This window comes from Epinephelus moara, chromosome 21, assembly GCF_006386435.1.
Source record: "Epinephelus moara isolate mb chromosome 21, YSFRI_EMoa_1.0, whole genome shotgun sequence".
NCBI lineage: Eukaryota > Metazoa > Chordata > Actinopteri > Perciformes > Serranidae > Epinephelus > Epinephelus moara.
Window position 1 is genome coordinate 12,942,896 of NC_065526.1, and position 21,084 is coordinate 12,963,979.

Sequence of the window (21,084 nt, forward strand, 5' to 3'; positions counted from 1 at the left end):
AAACGACAGTGCCCACCCGTTTTGGAAATTACGGTCTTTTTTAAACATAAAAGTATATATTTATGAAGCGTTATATCATCGGTAGGGATGAGTACCACCCACTAACATCTGGCTTTTGTCTTTAGTGGGAAAGGTTACAATTGATGTTCATTTTTGGGACAAATAACTCTGCAGCAGTCACAGATATTTATCCAGCAATGATCGTAGTGATGTAAACACGACACCTGGGTTGACACGATCATTTTTGCCGCTTGTCCAGCGTGGTTTAGTGACGTGCTGCGACAAATTATGTCCGTCTATGTCCAAGTAGCGCTCAAACATCCTTCCAAAGTCGACGGAGCTTGAAAGCAACACTTAAAAAAGAAGTAACCGTTGCTTTCACTGGCTTCCATGCTGCTCTCTGCTGTTTACTAACCATGTGTTCTGGTGCATTTGTGGCGCTGAATGTGACACACCACTGGCAATGGAAAAGGAGCCTATTGCCTATTATTTGCTGGTTTAATAACCCGCACATATGCTCTAATTCTGATAGATAAAGGGTATCAGAGACGGTCTTGACAGATAGTCCGATGAATTAATATTTTTTTCATGGGATTTACTGATGTTAAGAAAAAATAGTCTTTAAGATAATCAAAGCTGTCCCACTCACTTTTTGTAAAGGAGGATAGCGATGACGATGCAGATGATGAAGACCACAGCCAGGACGGGTCCAACCACCCAGATCAGACCATCGCCTGCGTCGAGGGGCTGGGGGTCTGAATCTGGGGCGATCACAGGTTCTGTGTAGGGGCTGGCCACGTACATTTTCTGTGCACGAACACAGCAGAAAGAACAGTGTTTTGTTTTTTTGCTATTCTGTCTTATTTTTATCTCAGTGGACAAAAAACATTTGCACATGACACTAAAAAGCAATCCAACCCTCTACTGTGTGGGTTTGTCACCGAGTCTCAACAAAATATAACCCTCTACAGAAGGAGTCGTTGCAGAGCTGTTGCACTGGATTGCATTAGACTGAAAGGGCATTCCTGTAATTGTGACCAAGCTGCAACATGACACATGGTTTTACATGAACATGTGTGTATGAAATCATATTTGACTTGTATTGCACAACACATAAAGAATGTACCTGAGCTTACTGACATTATACGGGCTTCTATAATTAAAATAAACCGAATAAAAAACCTTTTTATTAGTTTAGAAGCGCTTTTGTAGAGCGTCCCCTGGGCAAAATGTCCCTAATAAAAAACATGTAATAAAAATCTAAATTCTATCTTAATTCAAGTTGTATATTTACGTCTTTTCCAATTCAAATGCACATATACACGATCTGGTGCAGCGCACAAGGCAATATCTCTTCTGCTGCCACAGTAGGTACACTCACTCTTTATTAGCAGTGGTGATGGAAGTACGTGAAGGTTATTGCCTTTTGCTTACAACTCTTTGACTGACGTGCATTTTATTGTTTTAGCAGTGAGGCCGTATTGATTACAATGTAAAGTGACAGCCTGCAGCAGGAAAACACAGGCAGCGGGGAGCGAGGGAGTGGTTTATAAACACGGGGAAGAAGAGAGAAGTGACACAGTTGCTTTCGTACCCCGGTTGTGGAGTTGAGCTCAGCCAGGATGAAGAAGACGTACTCCTGCCCCGGCTCTAGAGCTCGGTTCTCAAAGCCTCCGTAGTCCAGCTGGTCCCCCAGGGTGAAGAAGGCCGGGAGGGTGGCAGGTGTGAAACGGGCTGTGATGTAAGCCCGCCGCAGGTCCACCTGCTTCTGCTGCCGAGAATCTCTCTGCTTTTGACTGATGTCTTTTAACAGCTGAGATGGAGAGAGGAGAAAAAGGGAGACGGAAAACACAGACAAGGAAAATAAGAGACGTTCCAATATCTATGACTAATGTTTAAACACTGATACTGAATTATAAAGGGTAAGCGTTGCCAGGAGTTCTAAGCAATAGGATTGTGTGTGTGTGTATGTGTGTGCGTGTGTTTATAGGTCCTTTCCTCCTTCCAGGCACAGACATCAATGGGTGCCGTCATTGTTGTGGTTCTCACCTCCTCAAGGTCCATTTCATCTGGGCTCTTGAGGTGTCTGATGACGCCGCCGCGGGCTCTCCTCAGCGGAACCACAACAACATACACGTTCCTGTGGGAGCAGAGGAGGACAAACAACATAACACCAGGAGCACTGATACAATAGCAAACATGTCTAACTATTTTCACGTTTCCATGCCAACTTGTTGCACCTAATCTTCACCATCTTGTCAGTCAGGCAGTGTTATCATCACGCCACACACACCTTTAGATACAATCTGACCTGAGCACAGCGAGTCTGTTGAAGCCAGGGAGACTATTTCACAACAACAAACTCAGTCTTACTTGACAGGAGTGCGAGTCTCCAGTGACGGCAGGATTATGGTGACTGTGGTCTCAGTGTCACGAGTGTGGTCAATCTCAGGGCGGCGGATGGTGATTGGCGGGGAGGTCTTGGCGGAGATGCGGTGGCGAAGGCCTCCCATGTTGCCCTCCGGTGCAGTGATCTTAAAGTCGTAGCTGGTGTCAGGCTGAAGGTTTGGGATGACTGCCTTTCTCAGACGAGCATCCACCTCCATCTTCTGCCGGTTATACTCCACCTGGAGGGGGGGAGAGGGTTAGTGATGTCAGAACAATAGGTAAAAGATAAAAATGCCTATTTATATACTGTATGCTGATGATGCTGTGCTATAGTAGGATATTAGAGTAGTCTGCTGAAATCAAAACAATTTTTTATCATTAAATTCTGGAAATTTTCTTCATTGAAGTTTAAGTTTTTAATAGTTTATTGCGGGGACGTTTTTGCTGAAATTGAGTTGTATATCAAACTGGGCCAACAATAACGTGTAGGGCAGCCTAAAGTGCCATGTATATACATACCCTTTTATGGTGCAAACAACACTAAGCCATTAAAATAGTAATTACTGACAGATTCATATATTTGTACATCTTGTTTTGATGTGAAACATACATTTAGAAGGTACAGTGATTTAGCACAGGTTGGCTAGCTCATCTAATTGCAGGAGGATTTATGGGTAACAGTTAGCGTATCGTCAGTGTTGTTTACTGTAAATAATTTTTTCTTTATGAAAATGCTAATGATATTTTGGACTCATGGTAATGTGCATTTTCATATTTTAATTTTTTAATTATATATTATTATTATCTATTAATTATGATTTAATTATATATTACTATTATATATATTATTTATTTATTTTTATCATATATTATTTTAATTAATTTTAATTATTACAAACACTTACATTTTTTGAGGAAAAAAGTTAAAAAAAATTACAAATTATAAACTCATATGTTGAAGACCCATGGTTTATTACAATTTTGCACTGCCACACTGCAATGCCTACCTGGCACATTTGGCGCCCAAGGCAACCTCCCACCACCGTTACTGCACTGCCCCCATAACTATTACTATTATTATCTCATATACATATATTTATTAAACAAAAGCTAATAAGAAATCTAAAGAACAAAAAACGATGTACCTAACAAACAATAATAATTAATAAAAGAAATTATTTGTCTTCTTCTTCCAGCATGTTCTGACTGTGATGATCACTCACTAATATTAAATATTACGGTGAACTGCATTACCAGGACTAGAGGGGGCGCTCCTACTACAGACTGACTGTTAGCATTAGAATTTTTTCTTTCTTTCTTTTTTTTAATATCTATAATAGTAAATAATAATAATTTGGGTGGAATTTTGGTGCGCCCCTCTGCCACATTTGCAAGAAAAATTACAACTTTTTATTTTATTTTTTTAATGAGCTTAATCTCTTTCTTGCGAAGAGTTAAATGAGAAGTTTGAAGCTTAGCATAAAGACTGCGAACAGGGGTTTAACGGCTAGCCCGAGTCTCCAAAGGTAACAAAATCCGTCTACCAACATCTCACTAATTAACACTCATTTGTTGAATCCTTCCAAAATGGATGTGCTATGGGGTGTTTTACACTTCATTCTTTTGTATGGAAATCTCTCAAACTTTTTATAGTGCTACTCCATAAAATTCTAAATAAATCCAGCATCCCACAGGTGGAACAGTGGGTGCTAAAAGGCTGACACTAATACATTTGAGTATAATTTAGGTCGGGGCCATGCACACTAGAAATCCTGAAACCTACGATAATATGAGGCATTATAAACAAAAGCATGCAGCAAATTTTACTTCCAAATGTTGCATTATTTCACACATTATCTCAAGCACAATGGACATACAGTAAAGCGATAGGGGTTGGTGGTCTCTGGCAACTCCCAGGTCAGAAGAACACTGGTCTTAGTGGCCAGATTGACTGAAAAATTCCTCGGCACATCTGCAGAGGACACAAAGAAACAGAGTCACTTGTGATAAAGGATTTCATTCAAACCAGCCGCTCCTCTGCTCTCCTACTGCAAACCTGTAAAAATGGAAGACACGTCAGTTGGATTTGTTACTGAGGGAAGAATACATGATGGTTAGGAGGATGGGCAGGTGATGAGGAGAGTGGATGGCAAGAGTAATAAGTACAAATAACAGACAGAGCGGCTGCAGGAATGTGACATGCCACATTCTCAGAGTGTAAGGTCTGTGTTTGTTAGACTCAGAATTCAGCATGTCAGCAAAGGCTTCGGAAAAGGTGGAAGTGGAGGTCTATCAGATAAAAAAAGCTTACCTGCAGATACAGCACCGGGCGCCGGCTTTCCCTTGAATTCAGACTGAACACTTACCTGCCGTATTAGATACTGTATATCCAAGCCCTGTATTGACTTTTACCTGAGGGTTTGTGATAAGCAGTGCTCTTGAAGCAAACATCCATTAACATTCAGCCTGCTTCCACTGGTGGTGAAGGGTAGGTGATGAAGGTATAAGTGAGTGAGTGGAGGAGATTGGGGGGAATAGTCGTGTTCCCCTGGACTTTGCAGTTCTCAGCCTCTCTGAGGTGCACAGGTGAATGGCCGACCTGTAAGAACTGGCCCAGACTTCGTTTAGTTTAGTGGTTTGGAGTGAAATCCACAGTAAAGGGAGCGGAGATGTGAAGCTGAACCAGTGCTTACAGGGTGAAGGGTGTTCCTGTGGCCCAAGGCCAGCCCTACCTGTTTCAAAGGCCATGGTTCGGCTCACCAGAGGTGGGCTGAAGGGGCCTGGCCCTGCCTTGTTGTGGGCTCTTAGCTGCACCTCGTAGGCTGTGCTGTGATTGAGGCCCAGGATGGTGTAGCTGGACTCACTCCCTGGTAGCGTGATCAGCCACGGGGGAGCGGTGGGGGCTGGTATGGCTGACGGGCCAGTGTCAGCGGAGGGTTTGGGGCCCGCAGCCTCTCTGTAAGATATTGTGTACTCTGTGATGATGCCGTTGCACTCCTCTGGGGCAGGGGGCTGCCAGGAGAACTCGAGGGAGCAGCATGTGGCATTAACAAAGTCAGGTATTTTGGGGTATCCCGAGGGTGGGAACATGGGAACTGTTATCTCCTGCTGCACTATGTCTCCGTAGCCTGCCCGGCTCTTCGCAGAGAGGACAAAGACGTAGGAGGAGCCCGGGGAGAGGTTTCCGACAGTGAAGTTTTTCTCCCGACTCGTGAAATCAACTGTGGTGTCTAAAGAGGTATTCTTGAGGCCAAACTGTAGGCGGTAGCCCTGGATTACCACCGGGGCCCCCCGGCTATCAGAGCCTGACTCAGAGCACTCCACCGGAGGAGCCCACCGCACCACCACCGATGGACCAGATCCTGGACGCACCCAAAGGGAAGGGGGGCCGGGCACTGCAAACAACAGCGTAGGCAGCAGAAAATCAATTGAAATGTATATATATATAACAACATATATCATGTAAAACTTGTGGAAGAATTAGAATTGATTTGGCTGTTTATTTACTGCCGGCTGGTGCAGCTTACTGTAAGATCAATTCTTGAGTATGTTACTAAATCCAGTGCACTGAACTGTATACTTGGCATATGCTTACCAATCCCCAGGGTCTGCACCAGCTTGGCTTTGCTGTGTGCTCCATCCCCTTTGGTGGTGTACGCTGCCACTGAGATGGAGTACACAGTCTCTGCTTTCAGACCTCCTAAAATCATCTCCTGTGGGGGGGAAACACATAACAGCACCATAAATACTGCTAACTCATTCCTTTTAACATGAGACAATGCACCCATTTCTTCCTTTGCAGTCATCAGGGTCCTTCCATATTCTCTACTTCAAATTTCCACACCTAAATTTCCAGACTTCTCTTGAATGTACATTTATACCAGAGATATATTTTACATTCTGACTACTGCGACTGTCATGATCCTGGGTGTGTTTATATCCTGTTATCCTATGGTCTTTGTTTTGGAGTTAACTGTTTGTGTTCCTTGTCTCATGTTATTCGTTCATGTTTAATCTGCTTCCTGTTTTATTTACAGATTCTCTCCTCATGTGTCGTGTTTCGTTTTACTTCCTGTCTGGTGTTTTCTGTCACACCTGTCTTGTTAGTCCCTCCCTGTTCCCGGAGTCTTTCCTTCACACCTGTTCTGTATTAGTCTTGTTTGCTCCACCCTAGTGTTCCCCTCCACACCCTTATTGCAAGCCAATCTCCATTTCCCTCCTTTTGCCCGTGTCTTCCTATATATATATATATATATATACCTGTGTGTTTGACTTTGTTGTTGGTCAGTTCGTCCTGCATTCATCCCTGTGTTCTTGGTGTCTTTCCCTGCTCCATTTCCTGCCTGGTATCTTGTGTATGGAGTTTTTTTTTTTACCTGAGTTTATCGTATTTCCTGGTTGCTCCGGATGTTTTTTATCAGCTCTCTTTTTGTTAAAACTTCAACCTTGCCTGTTACTCTGCATTTGGGTCCTCCCTGAACTAATTTACAACAACTACCACTAATTACTAAATAACACCTCATCCAGACGAGTCAATCTCTGCCCAAAGAGGAAGTAAACTAACCGGTGCTAGCTATATTTGTATTATTTTCTCAGGCTATCTGTCTGTAATACCAGTTTTGGGTCATCCAAGCCTCGTTGAGTTGGTGGGCACTTCTTTTTTTGGGGGGTCATCTTTGTAAATTTTGAAACTATTCCAGACACTTGGCTTTTTTGACATCTTGCTAGCGTATCTTTAAGCCTGTCACAGGGGGTCAAAGTCACAAAGCTGGGCCTATTATTAAGTTTAAATGTCCTTGTCAGAGAATAACTAATAATTAATGTTAATGCATAATGAATTATGCTGGATTCATATTTTTAATTTATGGGCTATTGGGGATTTTGGGGGTAATTCTATAGAAAAACTGGCTGATCTGGACGTCAATTACCATGGCATTGACTGCAGATTCAAAGCTGTAAAGGATTTGAGTCAGCCCTATTATTTCCCCTCAACACATTAAATAAATAATATTGTATTATTGTTCCATAAGAGCCATAAATGAGTTGGAAAAAAGTTGAATAATTAAATTTTCAAGGCAACTGTGCAGCCTGTGAGTCTTCTCCTTAATGAAGAAAAGAAAAGATATATACTTTTCTAATAACAACACCACTGCATAACTCATAACTCAGACAAGCTTATGCAAATCAAGGACGTTGCCATATTTTCTTTCCAAATAATCTGGTCGCAATGTTGGAAATTTTGGTACAGTTATAAAGCACTTGCAGCAGAGCTGGCTTGCAGGCTGTGACGTACAGGTGTGAGGCAGCTCTGTGTAGGAGTGGGCATTCAGTTGCAGCCATACTTCTCAACGACAGCTCGCTCTGGACCGCACTTTCCAGCACGGTGGTAAACATGGTGGCTGGCTTCCTGCTCAAAACTCCGTGAAAAACACTCTGCTTGTATGATGAATTTATTCAGAAATTCTGAATTTTATATTTTAGAAAAAGGAGTAGCAGTTACAGTTCTTTTCTTTTTTCCGTGCCTATTCAGACCTGGAAATTTCTAAAATTAACTTCCATACTGTGTAGGAACCCTGAGTTATGCATCAGTAATGAACTATTAAAGTTACGTATCAGAGGCTAAACAAATCTCTGGTCAAACCTTGATGAGGATTTCATAGCTGTCTGTGTGTAATGTATTGGCTGCCCTGTGCTGTATGTATTAATAGTTCATTCATAATGAGAAGAGGAGGGGCAGTCTGCACTCACATATTGAGTCGAGTCATCCTCCTCCATCTTATCCCACAGATGAGACACACCCCACGGGCAGCCGAGACGGATGAGTCAAAGGACAGAAAGGAGAAGAGGGAGGATGTTTAATGATAAAATAAATGGATAAACATCTTTTCAATCATTTAAAAAAAATCAGTTGTGACGTCACCTGGGACTCATCCAACAAGAGGTCTTTGATGCGAGGAAGGTTTCGTGATTCACTGCTCTCTGTACGGCTGAAATGCACCTGGTAGCCCCGGATCTGGCCTTGCCGTAACCGTGGCAACACTGAGCGCCATGTGACTCGAAGCGCTGAGGAGTTGAGTGGCTGGACATCCACCTGACGAGGGGCTGCACCAGGAACTTAACACACACACACACCAACAAATGCAGAATTAATTAAGTGACCAACAGTCTAGCCAGTTAATAATCAACTACACAATCAATACTGTTTAGGTCTGATGTATGGCTCTCGCTCTTACCGTCCTCATCAGTTTTGCAAATCACAGCCAGGCTGCTGGGTCCAGTCCCCTCTGAAGTGAAGGCTGCCATGGTGATGTTGTACAGGCTCCATTTTTCCAGCCCCTCTAACACTGCCTGCCCCTGCTGGGCCGGGATAGGCAGCCCCTTCACCTCCTGGCCCTGACCTCCGCCTCCTGCCCCAGAAACTCTCTGGTATCTCAGCTCATAACCTGCCAACTCGCCATTCTGACCCTCCATTGGAGGCGGCCTCCAACTTACTCTCAGCGAGGTGGAGCTGGCACTCTCACAGGACACACCCTCGGGTGCAGCTGAGGGCTCTGATTGGACAGGGGGCGAGGAGGGCAAATTGGCAAAGAGTTTAGGAGAGACCCGAGAGAATGGGAAAAAAAATAAGAAAGGCACGCAAAAGGAGAGGAGATAAGGATAAAAAAGGAAACAATAAGAGACTAAGGTAAAGTGAACTGAAAGAGATAACACCAGGGCAAACATGAGAGAGGCAAAAAAGGGGAGCAACCACATAATGTAAAAGCATAATGTTAGAGCCTAATGAAATAACCCAGAGACAAGAGCATCGACCCTGAGTGGACAACTTAATTACACCCAAGGAGAATGTGCATCTGATACCCAATGATTACATCTTATCCTTTAGCCATAGCAGGGGGCATAAAAGGATCCACATTTATGAATGAAAAACTCTTTCTTTCTAAAGCAGGGATGTACAGCTCAGTATACAGCAGCACAGACAAATATACACATTTCACAACACCAGCCCCCGTGGTGGCATAATCCTTGAGTCCTCGGGATAATAGAGTGGTCTGAGACTTTCCACTGCTGACTAGGGGAAGGTCTTGGGCTTCACAGGGGGAAGAAACAACAAACTAAAACAGATCTCACACAGTGCCGAAAGGATTTAGGAGGCAGGTTAAAAAATAAAAAAAATAAAAAAGAACAGGGAGCCTGGGAGACAAAGGCACTCAGACGGATATTGAAAGTCAGGCCAGAGTGATGAATTGCAGACAAGAATTGAATCAGAAGTAGGCCTGGATATTTACTGTAACAAACAAGTACAGAAAGCCAAGAATCACACGCCTTCATCACCACTGATCTCTGAACTGTAGGTATCACTCACCCTATATAATGTTCCTTAAAGAGGGCGCACTCGCACACACGACGCGGCCGAGGCGTCTGGGGCTTGTGTGTGTGAGCTTGGGAGTGTATAGCATGTGTGTATGTGTGGGAGTGTAATAGTCATAGCTGACAGGTTCAAGTATCTATCCACTCAGCCGTACAGCCACTGTTCTGTTGGCCTCGGGGGACAATCTAGATGTGCACCAAAGCTTGGCGATAACAAAGCGCACATAACCTCCCTGGGAAATGAATTCTGCTGCATGAAATAGTCTGCTTATCTGGCACCTTCCCTTTCCTGAACCCCCCCACTCCTCCCCTCCTCTACCTCCTCCGGTGAACCACCTTGGTCTCTCTTTCTTTTTTTGGAGGTAAAGAGTGAAAGGAGGCCAGCTAAGAGTGTTTAGCACATTTTGTACTCACTATTAAAAACCATCTGATTGTGGGTAGTATGAATGTTTGTGTCTGTTGAGTGATTGTAAATACTTGACAAAAACTTACCGCTGGAGCGAATCGGCACCATGAACTGCAGGACTTGCTCGTTTCTCAGCCATGGCTACTTAATGGATTCTTTTCCTTGCACCATTTTCTCCATTTATCTCTGCATTTTGTTACATGAATTGATTTGATATGTCACGGCAAAATAGTTTACAGGGCTCAACAATAACGATTGTAGGCAAGTAAAATGCCCCGTCAGGGTAGTAAAGCAAGCAACTCACTTCCCCCATCAAATAAGAATGAAACACAAACTTTTTTTCCAGAGCTGATGATGGAAGTAGCTAAGGAGAGAGCCATCTCGTGTCTTGAGATTTGCACGTGCAGTACCGATTGGGCACTTGTGTGCACATGGCAGCAAGTACAGATTGAGTTTATAGAGTGCTGCAGGGCTTATGTTTTTTTGTAGGCCGACGTGCAAATTAGCTCCTCCTTTTCATGCTGTGTCTGACTTTTCAATGTAATTTTTGTTTGTCATTGATGCTGGCTCAGTTCTGTTCCCGGAGGAATCTTTGCTGCTGCTCTTCCTGCCTTAAGCTTTCCATGTAGGCGCATGGAAGGGCAGAGAGGTTTGCTCTGTCTGCCTCAGGCTTTCCTTTTGCACGTGGATGGGCAGACAGGTGTGCTCTCTCTGCCTTATGGCTTTCTCCGTAGGCACGTGGAGGAGGCTTTCTGCATAGGCCCAAGGAAAGGCAGAGGGGCCCCAGAACAGAGCCATACCGCCATATATAATACTGCAAATGGAAATAAAATTTCTTTGACGAAAGTGTTCCTGACTGAATTATGATTTTTGAAGCATAAATGCAATTGCCAGAAGTAAAAAGCCAACTTCAGGCTATAAACAAACTACATTACGGTCGCATGACTTGCTGTCACCACAACAATGAGGCTGTAAAGTTGTGTTTGGCGTGATGATGTTGTCTTGTCAAATTTAGCCACTTGTTAGCAACTGCCTATTTTAAGTTGGGTTCACGTTAGGTATTTACTAGGGCCGTAACGGTACATGTATTTGTGTCGAACTGTTCGGTACGCGACTTTCGGTTCGGCACGACCCTGTACCGAATTATTGGGCGCAGGATATTATTTTATTTTATTTTGTTTTATTTTAATTCCGTTTTTGCGAGCCGAACCATTTAAAATATCTAGTTCCCCGACGGACATAATTGAGTGACGGACCGAGTCCGACCGTAAATCTCCGCTTTCACTTTGTGCAGCGCATTCTCGCATTTTGACAACATGGCAAGTGAGCCTGACGAACCTGAAGACCCACCCGCAAACCTTAAGTCCTCCGTTTGGGAACACTTTGGTTTCAGGGTAAAATACGAAGATGGAAATAAACAAGTGGACAAGACAAAAGCAGTGTGCCGACACTGCAGAACAGCGGTCGGGTATGTACTTGGAAACACGTCTAACATGCTAACGCATCTAAAGCGACACCACCCGAGTTTGAACGTTAACCGGCACGACTAGAAAAAGCAATCTGGTGCAAACTACGATATCGTCGTCGTTTAAAAAGAAAGAGCGTTTCCCTGACCATCGCGCTAAAGAAATAACCAACGCCATTGGAGTTGAGTAAAATTGTTTAAGCTGCACTTTAGATATAAGCATGTTTTGTTTACTGCACTTTAACAAAGTGGGAAAGCTAAGTAAGTTCCTAGTAAAACTGAATCTGAGCAGGCTTTAAAGCTGACCAGCTGCACTATACTTTTTATTTTAATTGAGTAAAACTGTTAAAGCAGAAATGTATATTTATATTTTTCATTCAAAAAATGTGTTAAAAAAACAGCAGGATTTTATTTTTCACTTTTATATTTCTATTTTCATTCAAACAATGTGAAAAAGCAGGATTTTATATATATTTGTTTCATTCAAAAATTGTGTAAAAAGAGTTAACTGCTGTGGTGGTATGTTTTAATAAGGTTACCAATAAGTAAAAGATATTTAATAGTTGTCCATTTTTTTCATTACTGTACCAAAAAAAACCAAACCGTGACTTGTGTACCGAGGTACGTACCGAACCGAGATTTTTGTGTACCGTTAGACCCCTAGTATTTACTGACGCATTTTATGTCGTAGAACAACATGTGAAAGTCTCTTTAGCTTGTGTTAACCAAGGACCTTATTTCAGGCATCGCACCAAAAGCCAATTCAAAAAACCCATCGACTTCAAGATGATGGAACCGGGAATGATAAGGTGCTAACTCATTTCCTGGTTTTAGGAATCATTTCTGCACCTCTCTATGAGCCGAAGCGCAAGCGAGCATTTCCGTTTTGCTGGAAACAGGAGTTTAGTTGGGTGGCATTAAGAGGAATTGGCCGAAACTCCAACTATGCATGGTGCAGTTTGCGACAAGTTTGAGAGCAAAGCGGACAACCCTGGGTTGTTTTTTAAAGGCACATCAAGTTGCCAAAAAATGTTCCTGGAGTGCCGTGACAAGAGCCGCCAGCATTTTGATTCAAGTGAGGATTAAAAATGACATTTAACTTTAGTCTTTGTTGTTATTTGATAACTGCTAATAAATACAACAATTTGTATAACGGTAAGTAAACATTGACTTCCGGCATGTAGATTTTAAGATAGACATTGAACCCAGCAGTAACTTATTTGACCCTATCTTCTATCAGTGATTGTACAGAAAAGAAATATAGAGAAAAGGACACAAGGAAAAGAATCCAACTTTAGCATGGATATATTACAGACTGGCTCAGCACTTACCTGTCAACACAGCAGGCCAACCACCATCCTTTAATGCTCCTCACCACTGGCTGGTAGCCAATAAGTGGCAGACACTTTCGCCCTTTCAAAGACATTAGACACTGATAGAGTGGAAAAAGTGAAAGGAGGGTGAAGAAAAGGAAGAGTGAAACATTAATCGGTGCTCCATCTCCATCTGTCATGATGTTTTGGCTGTGTAAGAAAGCGAGAGGCTGAGCAGAGGAAGAAAGGCACAGTCAAACATAGATGGATGGATGGGAGGTGGGGTTGGACAGATGGGTTGATAAACGAGATAGATGGAGAGATGTGAAGATGGTTCCCAGGTTTCCTCACGAGCTGAGGACAATGTACTTTGTGTGTGTGTTTGCGTGTATATCTGCATGGGACTTGTGTACAAGACTGAAACATAATGCAATTTAAATCTGTGGCGTCTGTGTGCGCCCGCAGGTACAGCAGTCAAATTGAGACGTACTGGCTTGTGACGTTCTCTGCACCAGCTCGTTGGTGAAAGCTCCGATGCCTTTGGTTGAGATGGCGGCCAGGGAGAAGGAATACTCGGTGTTCGCTTTCAGACCCTCCACCGTGTACGAATTCCTCGGCCCGAAGGTCAGCTTCTCCTGTGAGAGAGAAGAAAGAGGAGCAGAGGACAGGACGAGAGGTGGCATGAGGGGAGCGGAGAAAGGAATCATTAAAGAGACGAGACTGTCACCAGCAGACACAGCGGCGCTGGACGCTGGGGTTAATCTTTTCAACTTCCTTCTTTTATCTGTCCTCTTATCCCTCTGTCTTGTTCAGAAATCCACTCAGAAGACGGGTTTATAAAAAGAAGCGGAAGAGGTCTCACCAAGCTGCCAAACTTGACAGGTTTGTAGAGCAGCTCATAGTTGACAATGCCCTCCTTTGTGTAGGCGGGTTCCCAGGTCAGCTCGATGCTGGTGTCTACCACCTTACCGACTCTGAACTTCCCTGGTTGGCCTGGGACTAAAGGGAAGAGGTCAGAACAGTCAGTCAGGACTCTCACTTATCTTCATCTAAATACATATATTCATAGTATTGCACTCTCTTTGTGCATTTTTGTTTTGTAGTTAAAGGTCCTGAAAACCTACTTTCTTAAACAGCTTTTTAGTTCAAGTGAAGGAATTCTCAATAAGAATTCACTTCAGGGCCCTCCATCTGAACAGACTGATTATAGTTAATGAAACTGATATGGACTGATCAGAAGTCAGGATATTTATTATTCATGAGAAAACTATTTACAGAGCAGCTTAAGAGTTGAGCTTCACATCATCTTTGATCACAAGAGTAAGAGATTGAACACAGCTACTCAAATGAGGATCAAGAGTTTGGATACTGACACATTTTACTTGTATAATACTTGTATTTGTAAAAAGTACATTATTTTGTATCGGGTACTTGTTTCATCCGAGTATTCGGCTCAACCCTTGTGTCAACTACATTTGAAGAGATAACCACAGAGGAAGTGAAACCTATGATCAGAGTAGTCACTCTTACAACTCTTAAGCCCTGTTTCCACGGAGTAGTTCAGTTTTCTGTTCTCACTGTGAAAAGTTGTGGATGGTACCAACAGAACCGTTCTGTACCGTCCCCATTTTTGGTCCCCCCTCTGTTGGGGTACCTAGCACACAGATCTGGTACTAAAAGGTGGAGCTGTGAACACTGCAGTCTGTTGATTAGTCAGCAGAGGACGGTCACTCTGCTCAGGGCTGAGTTGTGGCTGGTTTTGAGGCTCATGTAACGACTGTTCATACTGTGAAGAGTTTTATTAGTAAACTGTAACTATAAAATGAAAGGATGTTTTGCTGCCTCTCACAGCAGCTGGAGTCTGAGAAAAAATAACTTAATTCCCTGGGCTGACTGCCGGCGACTTTTAAGGTGGAATGTGTACTTGTAATGTTACTCAATACATGAGTTGACGATGTAAATCCATCAGCACACCTTAAGTTTCACTGTGACAAGTTTTTATATGACGTACACTTTTAGTAATGAGTGGATCTTCAAGTGTTTATATATATTGATTTCGACCGGGACGGCATATATTCCAATCCTAACTTGGAGAAAAAAAGTGTCGTGGAGCGTCATTCCTGTGGGCTCCGCCAACACTAAACCCCTGAGCTTGCCTGAGAAGGACTTAATGTACAAACCTGCTATTTTTAAATATCCCATGGAGAGAGACTCTCACTGCAGCCTGTTTTATTTTGTTCAGAAAATGTCAGAGTGCAGCCTCGTTCTGTGGACGATAAACAAGGTGCAGACTTCCATCTGTGTCACCGGTGATGTGGAAATACAGTGAGTGACAACAACCCCGCCCACATTTAAGGGCACTGTTTGCGGTGGAAACACTAGGGTCTAGGTCCCATGTCTGAAGGGTTACTGTTGGTTCCAAAGGTACCATCATGTCTGAAGGGTTACTGTTGGTTCCAAAGGTACCATACTGAAAGTGTTTGGTGGAAACAGGGCTCTACCAACGTTGGGCTCACTTTAATACTGAATTAAACTATTCCCCTTTTTTTCTGCGGACCCCCTAGAATTCACTCAAGGACTCCAGACCTCTGGTTGAGAACCACTGTTTTAAAACGCTTCTCAAAACTCACTTTCACTGGAGGCATTTTTCTTAAACAATCTATTGCAACATTTCGACACTAGACGTTCATCACAAAAAAAAATCCATCTTAAGTCAGGAGTGGCTGTAAGTCTGCAATCCATCACATTCCCTAATGTGAAGCAGGACGGTAATAAACACTAAACATTAGTTCACTATGTGACAGCCTACAATACCTAATACATGGAGCTAGAAAAGTAAAACACCCCGTGTAGTGACAGTAATAAACGCACCTCAAAATGTTTACATAAAATAAGTCGATTCCTATAAATTAAATGCTTAAAACCCTGCAGGCTAAACTGTTTTCTCAGAAACATACATTTCAAATTACTGCAGCATACATTTGTAGATGAACCTGTAGGGATACATTTACACAGCAAGTAAAAATGAATGAATAAATAGAAACCTCTATAGAAAATACAGCTTCAAAAAATGCCAGTGGGCAAATGTATTGTGTACATGACAATAATCAAATTAATCTCGACCTTATTAAAACATTCATTAAATTAAGTAGGTCCCCATAAAAAGATCCTACAGGCTACTTTTAATTTATTACATTTAATTTTTTTAAAATACTCTTTTATGATGCTAGTAGTAGTATTCTTAATCTGCCTACTTACCTATTTTTTACAGTTTAATTCTGTTTTTTTAACTGTGAAGAACTGGGTTAAAATACGTGCTGTATAAATTAAGTGTATTAATGTCAAAACTTTTAATATAACAATGGAAATTATGTTGTCACTGTCAGTCACATCTGATCAAACATGACTGTGTGGGAGCAGAGTTTTGTTTTTAAGTGTTAAATTATAATTAATTTATGACTAAGGATGTTTTTTGTCTGACTTTAGCTGTAATTGTTGCTCATTAAGTCAGAAATATTGATGTCACAGAGAAATTACTGAGATTAAAAACCAATCCATTTTAACCTGACCTAATTTTTCAGGTGATTTAAAGTCATAGTGGGATAAAAAAAAAAAAAAAAAAGATGTCATACTAATTCTCAGTGTCACAATACACAGTACACCCACTGACCCATTAATCTCAAAAACCCTTGTATTTTGGTGCAGTTTTTATATAATCTCTCTTCTTTTGTGTGCTCGAAAATGGCAGACTTTTTTAGAGACATCTGATGGCGTCGCAGGAGCTCAGGCTGCACAGAAATTTAAACCAGTAATACCATCAGAGTAATCATCTCTTTGTCCCTCCCATCACATAAAACCTGCGACTTCACAGCAGCTGTCACAGCGACACGAGCGGCGCCAAGGTACGAGGGACATTTTCGGCTTCTAATCCCTGTTTCCTTTTCACAAGTCTCCACAGTTCTGTCCCAGCAGGTGGATTTTATTCCTTTTGAAGAAGTCATTTTTTCTGACAGGTCAAGCTTATTTGCGTAGCATTTCACAGTGGATTGCCTCGCAAACTTTACACGAGTCGCTCGACTAAGCTACTTAACTTTGTTTACATGCACACACACACACACAAATAATGACTCATCTGTGCTCTGTTGCATGTGCACATCTGAAAAACAGCCAGTGCTCTCCAGCACATAAATAATACTACTTAGCCGTTTTGTCCATGCACCAGCATGCACAGACTAATGATTGTGTTTTGCACACACACACTTACCTCCAGGCATGACTTTAACATGGACGGGATCTGAGAAGGGTCCGTCTCCTACAGAGGTGAAGGCGAGGACCTGGATGGTGTAGGTCTCCGAGGTCACCAGGTTCTGAATGGTGGTGATCACGCTGTCCTGGACGTTGTGGATCTGCCACTCATTCATTGGCCGGGACGGGTCCATGGTGTAGTACACGCGGTAGCCTTTCACCTGCAACAGAGGAGCAAAGAGAAAGAGTCCTGAGACTGAGGCCTTGCTGACTTCAGTCGTACAAGCTGTGATGAGTTCACTGTCACAATCTAGAGTTTGTGAGGGTGCAAGACTGAAAGCTAAAAGCTGCTGATAGACAGGCCTCACGTCTGTTTCACACATTGCCTTAAAAACATACGAACAGCTACAATCATGCACAAGGTCTGTCCTTGCAGATAACAAGATATACAGGGTTTTTTTGTGAGTGAACAAAATTATATTTATACATTTCTATACAGCGCATCGGCTACACACATTCAAATACAGAAAAGTTTGCAAATAAGGACTGGACCATGACCTCTTTTGTTGTTTAAAATGATGCATTTCATTAATGCAGCCTACCCAATTTTGGATATATATATATATATATATATGTATATACGTATATATATGACAAGATAAGATAAAACCTTACTGATCCCACACTGGGGAAATTCACATATTACAGCAGCTCAAATAGCACAGATAGGAAAGCAGGTTGAATGGCAATAGAATACTGATAGAATAAAGATAAAACACAAAAAGATATATATCAGAATTAGAAAAACATAAAATATAAAGTACTAAATTTAGACACAACTGTACATGTAAGAACAATTCTTACAGGCAGATACCATAAAATACTAAACAGAATATTAGTAGCAGAATATATATGTATATATGTATATATATATATATATATTTAAGGTCATCAGTGACTGTGTTATATTACATGATGATATCCATTATAAATAAATCAGGGGTGTCAATTGATTAAAATATGTCATCCTGATTAATCGCATGATTGTCCATAGATACCTCACGAGTAATTGCAAATAAGTCGCACATTTTTTTTAATCTATTCTAAATGTACCTTAAAAGGATATATATATTATATATATATATATATATATAAAAAGGATATATATATTATATATATATATATATATATATATATATATATATTCTTTTTAAAGGGATATATTTCCAGTGTTTAATACCCTGGACAAAGATGCTTTAACACAATGTTGTGTCCAATATTACACTTGTAAAGGTTAACTAAACATCCCCTGTTTTTTCAAGCAGCTCGACGCACTCTGTTGGTAACTCAATTCACATCGATCAGTAAATGAAATAACTTTGGTCATGCCGAGAGAATCATGGCAGCGCTTTGATGCTGAACTTGCCATTCAAAAGATGCCTTTCTTTGTTATTTTCTGCTCACGGAGGTTTGTTTCTGCTCGCCATCCAAAATGTTACTGCTGCATCACTTCCTGATTTCCCAAACGGGTGGGCCGAGGGTCATAATTACAGAAATTACAAATATTTCTGTATCATGATGTGGTAAAGTATTATTTCTGCTGTTTTAACATTAACTTTTTTTACGCATTTATAATGAATTAATTTTGTGTTTTTAGTCGACAGTTGGAAAACTACAACGTCACGTCTGTATTGCAATGAATTGTGAATAATTGGTAATAGATAAATGGGTATACAGAAATGTTTCTAAATAAGAATCAGACTTTGACTAAATAAATTGGGTTTCAGTTCATTTAGAAGACTTTCTGTTGTTGTTTTTTATGTACAAGTTCAGGCTACTGAGATCATCAAAATGCATGTCATTATTGCAGCCTGCCCTGTAAAAGCTTTTCAGCGTAATGCCAAACACAACTTTACATCTGTACTGCAATGAATTGTGGGTAATAAATCAGTGGAGCCTGGTGAAGTCTGCACCCTGAGCAAACTCTCTGGAAGTCTGCAGTAAGTCCGCCTGAGGCCATTGGTGGACTGGATGAATTGTGGACTTGGACAGCCCTCAGTACTCGCAGACTTCCCAAGAATGTGCCAAAAAAGTCTGCGACCCTGCAGTCAGATATTTGAATTCAGCCAAAGACAGAATGCGAGATGGAGAGAACGGTTTCTAGCCTGAGAATTTAAGGTCATCAGTGACTGTATTAAGTGATCTTCCACCCGTGATAATCCATAATACCATCTTTCATACACAACTAGAGTTTATCACAGCTGAGGTCGTCACCTATGAATTATTTTCCGTTCTAGTCCAGATGGTCCCACGGATTTGTCGGTTCAGTGTTTGTTGTTAGAGGTCACTGTCACAAGGTGATGTCCTCACATCTGGGGCTGTTGTGCAGTTGACCCTGATAAACAAATCTCACTCTAATGTCAACAACACCAGCTCCAGAACAAGCCCTCACATTGTAGTGCGTACCATATAATCACTATACCTCCCCTGACCCTCCTGTGGGATTTGTTTATGGGCATTTTAGAGTATATATAATCCTGCTGCCATGCCATCGCCCCTTCCCTCCACCTCTACCACCTCTCCTATTATTATTACTCTTTAATATCTATAATCCCTATCCTAAATCCAGTCTTGCACTTGTATGAACCTACTATACAGTTAGGTAGGCTAGAAAGGGAAAAAGGCCTCGAGAGGGAGCGCTCTTATTTTAGAGCGGACAGCCCAATTACCTTCTCTTTCTTTAGAGGGTGGGGAAGGTAGCAGGGGAGTTGGAGGAGGAAAATCTCTGGCAAGACACAATCCCTGCAAAGGACATGAACCTGCACACTGGAAAAATGCTCCCAGTGGTGAATTTTATTAAGGCTTTATTGTTTTAACCCCACGTGGGCCATTGTGTGATTCTGAAATGCTGTCAGTCCGACGCAAGTGAGGGTAAATGTCACTCAGTTTTAAAAGACTAGAGTGTCTAGTGTGTAATCAATCAATCACAAAGGGCAATCAATGGTGCAGCAGGAAAACAGAAAACACAAAACTAATGAAAATATGTTAAAACAATGAGCAAAAAGTAAAATTATCAGAAAAATTCTGAGTAAAAAATTGGGAGCTTGATGGATACGTGCACTGACTGTTACATGTCTCCTAATGGCATATGTTTGAGCTCTAACTAATGTGACAAAATCTGAAAATGTGGATGTAAAGACTGGAAGCTCGCACACCTCTCCTTTCTTTAATGAATCTTTATTATATAGAAACCTCAGGATTTTTTTTGTAGTGCACCAGTGATTTTGCACACACAATTACCACCAGGAAGAAAAGAAGAAAAGAAAATGAAAAAGTTTTTATCCCACCTGTCCGTTGGGTTCCTCCGGCTCCTCCCAGCGGACCATCACCGTATTCTGAGATATAATGTGAGCCTGGACGTTACGAGGAGGACTAGCCGGAGCCTGCTCCCCTGTGCGGGCCTCCACGCGTGTAGAAGGGGGCCCCTGGCCGATGCTGTTGAAAGCCGACACTCTGATTTCATACTCTGTGTTGGGGTACAGTCCCCCGATGCTGTAGCGGGTGGTGGTGATGCTGTCCACCGTCTCGTACTTGCTGTCTGGGCCTTTGGCTCGGTACTGGATGATGTAGTAGGAGACAGGGTCTGGGTTGCCCGAGTCCCAGGTGATGGTCACACTGGTGGCGGTGGTCTCTGTGACTATGGGTGTGCCAGGAGGCTTTGGCAAAGCTGGGGATTAAAGAGAGAGGAGATGAAGAGAATTATGTGACTTACTTTGTACTCTTTATTGGTTTCTGGGTTACATTCATACTGCACATTTAATATATTGTTTTGTTTATCTGTACACATCACAGTGACATCTCCTAATACTACTCTGTAGATACTACATATATACAGTTAG

The 21,084-nt window shown here is 42.0% G+C and overlaps 1 protein-coding gene across 9 annotated transcripts in view; it reads right to left on the bottom strand.

Moving 5' to 3' along the window:
- Positions 1–21,084, bottom strand: part of LOC126408877 (receptor-type tyrosine-protein phosphatase S-like) — a 106,396-nt gene that overhangs the window by 16,615 nt on the left and 68,697 nt on the right. For 8 of the 9 annotated variants that reach the window (XM_050074636.1, XM_050074635.1, XM_050074633.1 and 5 more), the window contains 9 exons: positions 20,533–20,912; positions 17,205–17,406; positions 13,803–13,939; positions 13,431–13,575; positions 4,266–4,360; positions 2,374–2,627; positions 2,050–2,140; positions 1,595–1,813; positions 650–807 (listed from right to left, as the gene is read on the bottom strand). In XM_050074636.1, coding sequence (XP_049930593.1) covers positions 650–807; positions 1,595–1,813; positions 2,050–2,140; positions 2,374–2,627; positions 4,266–4,360; positions 13,431–13,575; positions 13,803–13,939; positions 17,205–17,406; positions 20,533–20,912 — 1,681 coding nt within the window. Of the gene's footprint in view, positions 1–649; positions 808–1,594; positions 1,814–2,049; positions 2,141–2,373; positions 2,628–4,265; positions 4,361–5,120; positions 5,784–5,983; positions 6,102–8,136; positions 8,164–8,308; positions 8,503–8,621; positions 8,940–13,430; positions 13,576–13,802; positions 13,940–17,204; positions 17,407–20,532; positions 20,913–21,084 lie in introns of all 9 variants that reach the window. The other variant, XM_050074634.1, reaches the window with a different exon arrangement.